General features: G+C 40.1%; 1 protein-coding gene across 2 annotated transcripts in view; it reads right to left on the bottom strand.

The window, feature by feature from the left end:
- The window catches only part of HIP1R (huntingtin interacting protein 1 related), a 533,463-nt gene that overhangs the window by 368,161 nt on the left and 153,097 nt on the right, over positions 1 to 12,205 (bottom strand). For both annotated transcript variants that reach the window (XM_053701777.1, XM_053701776.1), the window contains exon 2: positions 5,892 to 5,956. In XM_053701777.1, the coding sequence (XP_053557752.1) occupies positions 5,892 to 5,956 (65 nt within the window). The remainder of the gene's footprint in view (positions 1 to 5,891; positions 5,957 to 12,205) is intronic.

Raw genomic sequence — 12,205 nt, 5'->3', positions numbered from 1 at the left:
CTAAAACCACCACCCAAGTAGAGAATCCTTGTCTACTGCTTCAACTGAATCCATGTTCCACTGCCAGAGCATGTTTAACCACTGAAGACTGAGGTGGGAACAGTCGAACGGGATGATGTCCATTGCCGCTACCATCAGCCCCGATTACCACCATATACTGAACCACTGGTGGCCGAGAAGAGAACTGAAGAGCTAGGCAAGACTCGGAATCCTCATTAACTGACTCTTGTGAGAAAAAATTCTTTATAGAAAATGAATCTATATGGTTCCCAAGAAAAACTACCCTTGCAGTTGGAACTAAGGAACTCTATTCCAACTTCACCTTCCATCCGAGAACCCGCAGAAAAAAAAAATAAATACATTTCCGGTGAGTGATTCTGCATGTTGAAAGGAAGGAGCCTGAACCGGAATGTCGTTCCAGATAAGATGCCACTGCAAAGCCCCGCATTCGGAACACCGCAAGCAGGGAATCCCAGAACCTTTGAGAAAATTTATGGGGGACAGTGGCTAGACCGAATGGAAGAGTCATGAACTGTAAATGTTTGTATAGAAATGCAAACCATGGAAACTTGTGATAATCCCTGAGGAAGAGGAACATGTAGTTATTGCGTCCTTTAATTCCACGAGGTCATTTTTTAATTGACCCTCTTGGACCAAAAGAAGAATGGAACGAATAGTTTCCATCTTGAAGGACGATACTACTTTTGAGAAAACTTGTTTAGACTCTTGAGACTAAAAATGTCTAAAGGTTCCCTTTTTGGGAACTACGTTACCGTTGGAATAAACCCTAGACCCTGCTCCTGCAATGAGACAGGAACTATCACTCCCAGGTCAGAGAGGTACATACAAGTGTAAACTACCTCTCTCTTTGTCTGGACTACAGATGATCTTGAAAGCAGAAACCTGCCCCCTGGAAGAAAAGGTTTTGAACTCTAGTTGTGTATCACTCGATCTTGAATCCAATCTTGAGAGAAGAAGGAAAGCCTGCCGCCCACAAGATCCAGTCCCGGATCGGGGGACAGGCCCTTTATGCTGTCCTTTGACTTGGACTGCTCTGCTTGGATGAAGGAGAGGAAAGATTTCCTAATAAAACTTGAAGTAACGAACCTACTCTGAAGTCCCTCTGTTTACATTCTCTATCCTGAGAGAGGAAAAGTCCTCCGTCAAACCATGCCCAAACAAGGTCTTTCCCTTATAAGGAATCACTAAAGTTTAGAATTAAATAACACATCCGCAGGCCAAGATTTTAACCATAAGCTCGGCAAGCCAATATGGCAAAGCCTGAAATCTTATCTCCCAGCTTAATAACCTGAAGGGAAGCATCTGTAACAAAAGAGAAAGCCAACTTAATAGCCTTTATTCTATCCTGGATATTTTTTGAGAGGAGTGTCTGTCCAAATAAAAGCAGACAACGTATCAAACCAATATGTAGCAGCACTGATGATAGTAGACATGCAAACCGCAGAAGGTCATTGTAACCCCCTGAATAACCTCTCTAAAATCTTATCACAGGATCCTTGAAGAAACAACTATCCTCAATGGAATAGTAGCCACCTTGTCCTTAAAAAGCAAACTGTATGACCAGGTATGCCACTGGTTACTCCCTTCCTGGGCCTAGCCTGGGCGATGAACCAGGGACTCCAGGTTCAGAGTCCCAGTTTTTTTCTTCACTGAAAGAAAACCTCTATCATAGAGAATGGGCGAAAAAGGATTTATACCCAGTCTCTCCCATTCCCTAGACATAATCCCTGTAGCCCTATCTGGCAGAAGATCTTTCTTTAATACTCTCCGCCAAGGAGGGCACGTCGATAAAACCCTGTTTAGGATTGACTATGACCGTAGTATCAGAGTCGTCCAAAGTAGCTAAAACCTCCCCTAAGTAGTAAATGGAGGTACTCAAGCCTAAATCTGAAGGATAACCCTCCAGCATCAGAAGAAGGAATTACACTGTCCTGATTCTGAGGTCTTACTCTCAGGAGATACCAAATATCCTCCTATTTCAATACTCGGAAGAGATACTAGTCAAGACAAAAACCTACACACTGATCTTTTAATAATGCCTTGTGTGCTCTCCCTCTAGCAAGGGAATTGGTAGGAAAAGCATGGCAACTGCATAAACTATAAATAACAATTTTGGGGACACTTGAGGAGAAATTGCGGAATATTTTGAACATAGTCAAAAATAAACTCTCCTAGACAATATTGGCTCAAAATTTTTTTTTTACATTTTGTGTGCCTCAAACATATGAGGAACACACAAGGACTGGCGGGCTATGACATCTATAACAGAGTTAATTTCTAACAAAAATAATAAGACAAATATAAAATTTTCTCTAAAATTTTATACAGAAAGCAACGTTACTGTTCCTTTAAATTTTAAAATGTAACTGCTTTATTACTGATGAACTGCAAAAACTGAACAGTTTCTATTCTTTGAAATAAAAACAAGTAAATGACTATCTAATTCTCTAACAGAAATAAGTAAACCAAAAAGAAAATGTTATTAAAAATTTTATACAGAAGGCAACGTTTTAACATTTAAAAAATAACTGCTTTATTTTTATGTACTGTAAAAAACGGAACCGTTTTTTAATGAATTGGAAAACGAATATCTTTATATATCACAGCAAAATAAAGACATAACCCCCTAAACAGCTTTAACACCTCAGCTTAAGTGCTAAGCAATAAAACCGTGTCGGATCACCGGCAATATCGCTAGAGAAAAACGGAACCGCACCAAGAGCTATTGAATTAATCAGATGCGGCTTCTGATTGAGAAGTGGGTCTAGCATTAGTAGCCAATGGCTTCCCTTACATTAAACTCCGTTTAAGCAACACTGAAATAAGCAGAATACTCGCAATCATATTCTAAAATTGAGAGAAAGTATGTGCGCAGCACATAATTCTGCCGCCACACAAGGTCCCGCCCATCGTGGGCGTGTCCCAAACGTGTTAGCCGACATCTTAGTGAAAACTCTGTAACATAAATAAAGAAGTATCACCAACATTGAGCCTGTTCTCCTCAATCCCCAGTGCCTTGCAAATGCTGCCTTGTATAACTCCTTTATAAGTACATAAGGATTTCCAGTAAAATAATAAATGCCCATATTTCTTTCCCATTGAATAAAAGTGCCCAACCTTTTTCCGAGTCTTTTTCCTAGCCCCAGAAAAAATAGTCAGCACTTACCTCATAAATCTGCCAGGCAGCATGGCAGCTCACTAGGTTTGTGAAGTCCTCTCCCTCACATGGACCTGTGGAAAAATGGATAAAAGACTGAGAAATCTTACTCAGTCTTCCAGGATTAGGGCAGCATAAATGTATGGGAGGCGCAGTGAGAATTATATCCCACAAGTTCCCATTGCTCTAAAGCCACCACTGCTCTACTGAAGAGACTGATATGGACTACGGCTAGACCCTAGAACAAAGCAGCACAATCTTGTACTACTTTGAAAAGATCTTCAATCAAGAGTTTATTTTTTTTTTTAACACCTAAGTTACCACCTTCCTTGCACTTAACCGTAGGCAGAGAGAATGACTGGGGTGGGAGGGAAGGGAGGAGCTAACAGCTTTGCTGTGGTGCTCTTTGCTGCTCCTGCAGGGCAGGAGTGGTATTCCCAATAGTAATTAAGATGATCTGTGGACTCATCGTGTCATTAAAAAGAAAAAGTCTTGTATCCTTTTAAGAGTAAAAACTAAAGCATTTCTTCCTTTAGTAACATCAGGTGGCAGAAGAGTACTTTTATAGAGATGCTGTACACATGTTCATTCACACACACACACATATATATATATATATATATATTTAAGACTACAAGTATAAAAAAGCCTGTTTGGGGATTTTTAAAGTGGATGTGTGCTATCCTTTGCTGTTAATTCATAAATAGATTCATAATGAATCTAATATCATTTTGGTAATATATAAAGGGAAATAAATGTGCTCTAATTGTAGGAGCATTGTATTATTGCACTATTGCTTGTGTGTAAATATGTGCCCTTGCAAAGTCATTAAACACATTGGTAAAGTCAGCAACAGAACGGCAATGCACTACTAGGAGCTAACTGTATAGTTTAGAGGAAGAGATGGGAAGGAGGTGACATAATAGAAACCTTCATATATAAGAATGGACTTAAAGTGGAAGCTGAAACACATCTAGTGAGCCCATGACAAGAGACAAATATGAGTAACCACCAATTACCAGCTAGCTCCTAGAAGTGCATTATTGCTGATGAGGCTATGTACATATGCTTTTTCAACAAAGGATACCAAGAGATCAAAATATGTTTGATAATAAAAAATAAAATATGTTCTGAATCATTAAAGTTTAGCTTTGACTTTCATAAAACATAATTGTTTTAGGGACAAATGATGTTTACAACATCTTAGCAATCCCTTTAGAGAGTATAAAGATGATTAAAGTTTAAAAAAAAAAACACCAAGGCAGATTAGTGTGTACCATGTTTTCCTTCCCCTCTAAATATTTTGGTATTGTAAGAGTTCTCCTATACTTGCTTTGACATCCTATAAGTGCCTTCATCCATTTATTGACATTCCAAAACTTGGAACATGCATATTTTGCATACAAGGAAATGACCTGCAGTTCAACTTAACCGTGCATACTCGCCACTGCAGCAGCACACAAATAATCAGTGGTGTCAGTACCAAAATTAAAGAATATCACAATACTAAAATAGAATAACCCCAATACTAAAAATAAAATCAGCAGAATGTGTTTAGCAAACTGATTTCATATCAAGGCTAAATAATTTTTAGAAAACCTAAAAATTTCCGCAACTTAGGTCTCAGGAACACAGCCATATTCATCTATAACCATAAGCTAATTACAAAATTGAGAAACTAAATATTCGTAAATTTATGATGGTTTCCACCGTTACACCGCTAGAAAAACACAACTTTTTTTTAAAGGGCCATAATACCCAAATGTTTAAACACTTGAAGTGATGCAGCATAGCTGTAAAAAACTGACAAAAAAAGATCTCCTGAACATTCTCTATGTAAAAAAGAAAGATATTTTACCTCAAAAGTTCCTCAGTAGCCTCCTCCCATTGTAAAGGATTTCTAAGCAGCATATTAGTATGTCTGTCCCGGGACAACTGAAGGGATGAGCATCGTGAACTCTCATATTATTTCACCAATCAGGTAAAGGAAGCTTACTATGAAATCTCATGAGTTAAGTCAAATCTCATGAGATCACAGTAAGAGTTTATGACCTCAGCACTGCTGATGCTGATTGGCTGCTGTTCATTTCTTCATTTTTTTTTTTAATTTTACCTGCAGCTGGGAGCTGCTGAGTATAACTTTTTACACAGAACTTACTCTGCTGAGCTGAGGAGATTGTGAGGTAAAATATCTTCCTTTTTTACATAGAGATGCTCAGGTGATATTTTCCTGTCAGCTTTTTTACAGTTATACTGCATCAGTTTCAAGTGATTTAGCATATGAGTATTATGTCCCTTTAATACTCTTTTTTTTTTTTTTTTTTTTTTAACTATTTAAAAAGAGAACTAAAAAGCATGCATGCAATTTTTGATTGCAGGGATGTCAGATAAAGGCTTTTACTATTTTTTTATAATGTATACGTTGTAATAAATAAGAATGTAATATGCCCCAGTTGTCAACAGTCTAAACGTGATCACAATATAAACCGTCAACAACTAGGCCATAGCAATCAGAAATATTTTAGGTTCCTTAACTTATGTTCAGGAGAAGCATCCAATAGTAAGCTTTTCAGTTTTATACGTTATGAGCTGGTCACAGGATTGGTCACAGGAACAGCTGTGTTTTTGATAATGTATCAGTATAGATTAACGTAGGAAATGACAGCTGCTCTCCTTCTACAAAGCAGGGTAGAGCATTGTTTGTAAAGGATACTGCGGGCGTGTTTTTTCTTTCACCGGAGCTTCCTGGGTATTGATAGCCTTGCTGATGCTGATGGCCTATAAAAGAGAAAGAAATAAACATGTTAACACTTTGTATTCAGCCTTTCACCACTATCCCTCAAAAAAAACACCATGTATATGAATGTATATGACATATATGAAGCCACTGATCATTACAGTGATACATTGAAAATTATTACAGCTTAATCAATCTCTTACATAAAACAGACATAAATTGCTAATGGACATTCTGCTTCTGAATACATTACTAAGAGACAAAACTTTAGAAAGAACTGTATAGCATCACAAGCAGTTTTATTATCTGTAATATCAGCAATGATATTTAACTCATTCATTCCAATGTTATTAAACCCTTGGCCCCGGCATGAAGAGTATAAAACTGCTAGGACAACAAAACAAACAAAACAAAAAAACACAACAGTTAAAGTACACATACACTTTAGTTGACAGATTTGACTACAAATAAAGAGATGAAACCCAAACATTTTTTCCATGATTGAAATAGACTATACAATTTTAAACCACTTTCTAATTTACTTATATTATCAAATTTACTTCATACTCTTTGTATCCTTTTTTGAAGGAGAATCAAATCACTGCTGGGAACTAGCTGAACAAATTACACAAGTCAATAGAGAGAGGCATACATTTTCAGCCACCAATCAGCAGCTAGCTCTTGATAGTGCATAAGCCTACCTAGGAATGCTTTCAAAACTAACAATACAAAAACAAAGCAAATTAGATGATAGATGAAAATTGGAAAGTTTTTTTTTTTTTTTTTTTAAATTGCATGCTCTAGCTAAATTATGAAAGATTAAAATTGACATTACTGTCCCTTTAACCAATACAAGCCTCCAATCCAACAATCCGTAAAATGCCACATTATATGAAAAATTCACCATATATACCAAAACATATGACTTAATTTTAGATAAACTTAATTTAAAAAAAAAAAGCTGGCAATTAGTAGCCTAAATAAAGAGGACTATAATGCAATTAATTTAAAAAGTGTAAAATCATATTGCAACCTTCTGACTGGAAATAAAAACAGAATTTATGCTTACCTGATAAATTACTTTCTCCAACGGTGTGTCCGGGTCCACGGCGTCATCCCTTACTTGTGGGATATTCTCTTCCCCAACAGGAAATGGCAAAGAGGCCCCAGCAAAGCTGGTCACATGATCCCTCCTAGGCTCCGCCTTCCCCAGTCATTCGACCGACGTACAGGAGGAAACATGCATAGGAGAAACCATATGATACCGTGGTGACTGTAGTTAGAGAAAATAATTCATCAGACCTGATTAAAAAAACCAGGGCGGGCCGTGGACCGGACACACCGTTGGAGAAAGTAATTTATCAGGTAAGCATAAATTCTGTTTTCTCCAACATAGGTGTGTCCGGTCCACGGCGTCATCCTTACTTGTGGGAACCAATACCAAAGCTTTTAGGACACGGGATGAAGGGAGGGAGCAAATCAGGTCACCTAAATGGAAGGCACCACGGCTTGCAAAACCTGTCTCCCAAAAATAGCCTCTGAAGAAGCAAAAGTATCAAATTTGTAAAATTTGGCAAAAGTGTGCAGTGAAGACCAAGTCGCTGCCTTACATATCTGGTCAACAGAAGCCTCGTTCTTTAAGGCCCATGTGGAAGCCACAGCCCTAGTGGCTGTGAGCTGTGATTCTTTCAGGAGGCTGCGTCCGGCAGTCTCATAAGCCAAACGGATAATGCTTTTAAGCCAAAAGAAAGAGAGGTAGAAGTTGCTTTTTGACCTCTCCTTTTACCAGAATAAACAACAAACAAAGAAGAAGTTTGTCTGAAATCTTAGTGGCCTCTAAATAGAATTTTAGAGCACGGATTACGTCCAAATTGTGTAACAAACGTTCCTTCTTTGAAACTGGATTCAGGCACAAAGAAGGTACAACTATCTCCTGGTTAATATTCTTGTTGGGACACAACTTTCGGAAGAAAACCAGGCTTAGTACGCAAAACCACCTTATCTGCATGGAACACAGATAGGGCGGAGAACACTGCAGAGCAGATAACTCTGAAACTCTTCTAGCAGAAGAAATTGCAACCAAAAACAAAACTTTCCAAGATAATAACTTAATATCTACGGAATGTAAGGGTTCAAACGGAACCCCTTGAAGAACTGAAAGAACTAGATTAAGACTCCAGGGAGGAGTCTGTAAACAGGCTTGATTCTAACCAGAGCCTGAACAAACGCTTGAACGTCTGGCACAGCTGCCAGCCTTTTGTGAAGTAAAACAGATAACGCAGAAATCTGTCCCTTCAGGGAACTTGCAGATAATCCCTTCTCCAAACCCCTCTTGTAGAAAGGATAAAACTCCTAGGAATTTTTTATCTTGTTCCATGGGAATCCTTTAGATTCACACCAACAGATATATTTTTTCCATATCTTATGGTAAATTTTTCTAGTTACAGGCTTTCTAGCCTGGAATCAGAGTATCTATTACAGAATCTGAAACCCACGCTTTGATAAAATCAAGCGTTCAATCTCCAAGCAGTCAGTTGGAGAGAAACCAGATTCGGATGTTCGAATGGACCTTGAACAAGAAGGTCCTGTCTCAAAGGTAGCTCCATGGTGGAGCCGATGACATATTCACCAGGTCTGCATACCAAGTCCTGCGTGGCCACGCAGGAGCTATCAAGATCACCGAAGCCCTCTCCTGGTTGATCCTGGCTACCAGCCTGGGAATGAGAGGAAACGGTGGGAAAACATAAGCTAGGTTGAAGGTCCAAGTTGCTACTAGTGCATCTACTAGAGTCGCCTTGGGATCCCTGGATCTGGACCCGTAACAAGGAACCTTTGAAGTTCTGACGAGACGCCATCAGATCCATGTCTGGAATGCCCCATAATTGAGTTATTTGGGCAAAGATTTCCGGGTGGAGTTCCCACTCCCCCGGATGGGAATGTCTGACGACTCAGAAAATCCGCTTCCCAATTTTCCACTCCTGGGATGTGGATTGCAGACAAGTGGCAGGAGTGATCCTCCGCCCATTGAATTATCTTGGTCACTTCCTCCATCGCCAGGGAACTCCTTGTTCCCCCCTGATGGTTGATATATGCAACTGTCGTCATGTTGTCTGATTGAAACCTTATGAATTTGGCCTTTGCTAGATGAGGCCAAGCTTTGAGAGCATTGAATATCGCTCTCAGTTCCAGAATGTTTATCGGGGAGAAGAGATTCTTCCCGAGACCATAGGACCCTGAGCTTTCAGGGGTTCCCAGACCGCGCCCCAGGCCCACCAGACTGGCTGGTCGGTCGTGACAATGACCCACTCTGGTCTGCGGAAGCTCATTCCCTGTGACAGGTTGTCCAGGATTAGCCACCAACGGAGTGAATCTCTGGTCTTTTGATCTACTTGAATCGTCGGAGACAAGTCTGTATAATCCCCATTCCACTGTCTGAGCATGCACAGTTGTAATGGTCTTAGATGATTCGTGCAAAAGGAACTATGTCCATTGCTGCAACCATCAATCCTATTACTTCCATGCACTGCGCTATGGGAAGGACGAAGAACAGAATGAAAAACTTGACAAGAGCTTAGAAGTTTTGATTTTCTGACCTCTGTCAGAAAATCCTCATTTCTAAGGAGTCTATTATTGTTCCCAAGAAGGGACTCTTGTTGACGGGGAAAGAGAACTTTTTTCTATGTTCACTTTCCATCCGTGAGATCTGAGAGAAAGGCTAGGACGATGTCCGTATGAAGCCTTTGCTTTTGACAGAGACGACGCTTGGAATCAGGATGTCGTCCAAGTACGGTACTACTGCAATGCCCCTTGGTCTTAGAACCGCTAGAAGGGACCCTAGTACCTTTGTGAAAATTCTCGGAGCAGTGGCTAATCCGAATGGAAGTGCCACAAACTGGTAATGCTTGTCCAGAAAAGCGAACCTTAGGAAATGATAATGTTCCTTGTGGATAGGAATTTGGAGGTACACATCCTTTAAATCCACAGGTGGTCATAAATTGAACCTTCCTGGATGGTAGGAAGGATCGTTCGAATGGTTTCCATTTTGAACGATGGAACCCTGAGAAATTTGTTTAGGATCTTGAGATCTAGAATTGGTCTGAATGTTCCCTCTTTTTTGGGAACTATGAACAGGGTTGGAGTAAAACCCCATCCCTTGTTCTCTTATTGGAACTGGATGAATTACTCCCATCTTTAACAGGTCTTCTACACAATGTAAGAATGCCTGTCTTTTTATTTGGTTTGAAGATAATTGAGACCTGTGGAACCTTCCCCTTGGGGGTAGTTCCTTGAATTCCAGGAGTTAACCTTGAGAAACTATTTCTAGTGCCCAAGGATCCTGAACATCTCTTGCCCAGGCCTGAGCAAGGAGAGAAAGTCTGCCCCCCACAGATCCGGTCCCGGATCGGGGGCCATCCCTTCATGCTGTTTTGGTAGCAGTGGCAGGCTTCTTGGCCTGCTTACCCTTGTTCCAGCCTTGCATCGGTCTCCAGGCTGGTTTGGGTTGAGAAGTATTACCCTCTTGCTTAGAGGATGTTAGAAGTAGAGGGCTGGTCCGTTTCTGCGAAAGGGACGAAAATTAGGCTTATTTCTAGCCTTAAAAGACCCTATCCTGAGGAAGGGCGTGGCCCTTTCCTCCGGTTATGTCTGAAATAATCTCTTTCAAATCAGGACCAAACAGTGTTTTGCCCTTGAAAAGGGATGTTAAGCAATTTTTGTCTTGGAAGACACATCGCTGACCAAGACTTTAGCCAGAGCGCTCTGCGCGCCACGATAGCAAACCCTGAATTTTTCGCCGCTAATCTCGCTAATTGCAAAGCGGCATCTCGAATAAAGAGTTAGCCCAATTTAAGTGCATGAACTCTGTCCATAACCTCCTCATACGAAGATTCTTTATTGGAGCGACTTTTCTAGTTCTTCGACACCAGAAAACACGCTGCCGTAGTGACAGGGAACAATGCATGAAATTGGTTGAAGAAGGTAACCTTGCTGAACAAACATTCTTTTAAGCAAACCCTCTAATTTTTTATCCATAGGATCTTTAAAAGCACAACTATCTTCTATGGGAATAGTAGTGCGTTTGTTTAGAGTAGAGGACCGCCCCCTCAACCCTTAGGGACTGTCTGCCATAAGTCCTTTCTGGGGTCGACTATAGGAAATAATTTCTTAAATATAGGGGGAGGAACAAAAGGTATGCCGGGCCTTTCCCATTCCTTGTTTACTATGTCCGCCACCCGCTTGGGTATAGGAAAAACATCGGGGGGCACCGGAACCTCTAGGAACGTGTCCATCTTACATAATTTCTCTGGAATTACCAAATTGTCACAATCATCCAGAGTAGATAATACCTCCTTAAGCAGTGTGCGGAGATGTTCTAATTTAAATTTAAATGTTACAACATCAGGTTCAGCTTGTTGAGAAATTTTTCCTGAATCTGAAATTTCTCCCTCAGACAAAACCTCCTCCTGGCCCCTTCAGATTGGTGTGAGGGTATGTCAGAAACGTTATCATCAGCGTCCTCTTGCTCTTCAGTGTTTAAAACAGAGCAATCGCGCTTTCTTTGATAAGTAGGCATTTTAGATAAAATATTTGCAATTGAATTATCCATAAACAGCCGTTAATTGTTGCATAGTAATAAGTATTGGCGCACTAGATGTACTAGGGGCCTCTTGTGTGGGCCAAAACTGGTGTAGACACAGAAGGGGGTGATGCTAGTACCATGCTTACTCCCCTCATCTGAAGAATCATCTTGGGCACTATTATTAATCTGTGGCATCATCTGTCCCTACTTTGTTTGGACACCATATCACAATTATCACATATATTTAAATGGGGAGACACATTGGCTTTCATACATTATAGAACATCGTTTATCTGATGGTTCAGACATGTTTAAACAGGCTTAAACTTGTCAACAAAGCACAAAAAACGTTTTAAAATAAAACCGTTACGGTCACTTTAAATTTTAAAACAGAACACACTTTATTACTGAATATGCGAAAAAGTATGAAGCAATTGTTCAAAATTCACCAAAATTTCACCACAGTGTCTTAAAGCCTTAAAAGTTATTGCACACCAAAATTGAAAGCTTTAACCCTTAAAATAACGGAACCGGAGCCGTTTGTGACATTTGACCCCTATACAGTCCCAGGAATCTGCTTTGCTGAGACCCAACCAAGCCCAGAGGAGAATACGATACCCAAATGACGCCTTCTTATAAGCTTTTTCAGTGGATCTTAGCTCCCTCACACATGCATCTGCATGCCTTGCCTTCCAAAAACAACTGCGCATTA

The sequence above is a fragment of the Bombina bombina genome, chromosome 2 (genome assembly GCF_027579735.1).
Source record: "Bombina bombina isolate aBomBom1 chromosome 2, aBomBom1.pri, whole genome shotgun sequence".
Lineage (NCBI taxonomy): Eukaryota > Metazoa > Chordata > Amphibia > Anura > Bombinatoridae > Bombina > Bombina bombina.
The sequence above is the reverse complement of the archived record's forward strand: the minus strand, read 5'-3'. Positions and strand labels throughout refer to the sequence as shown.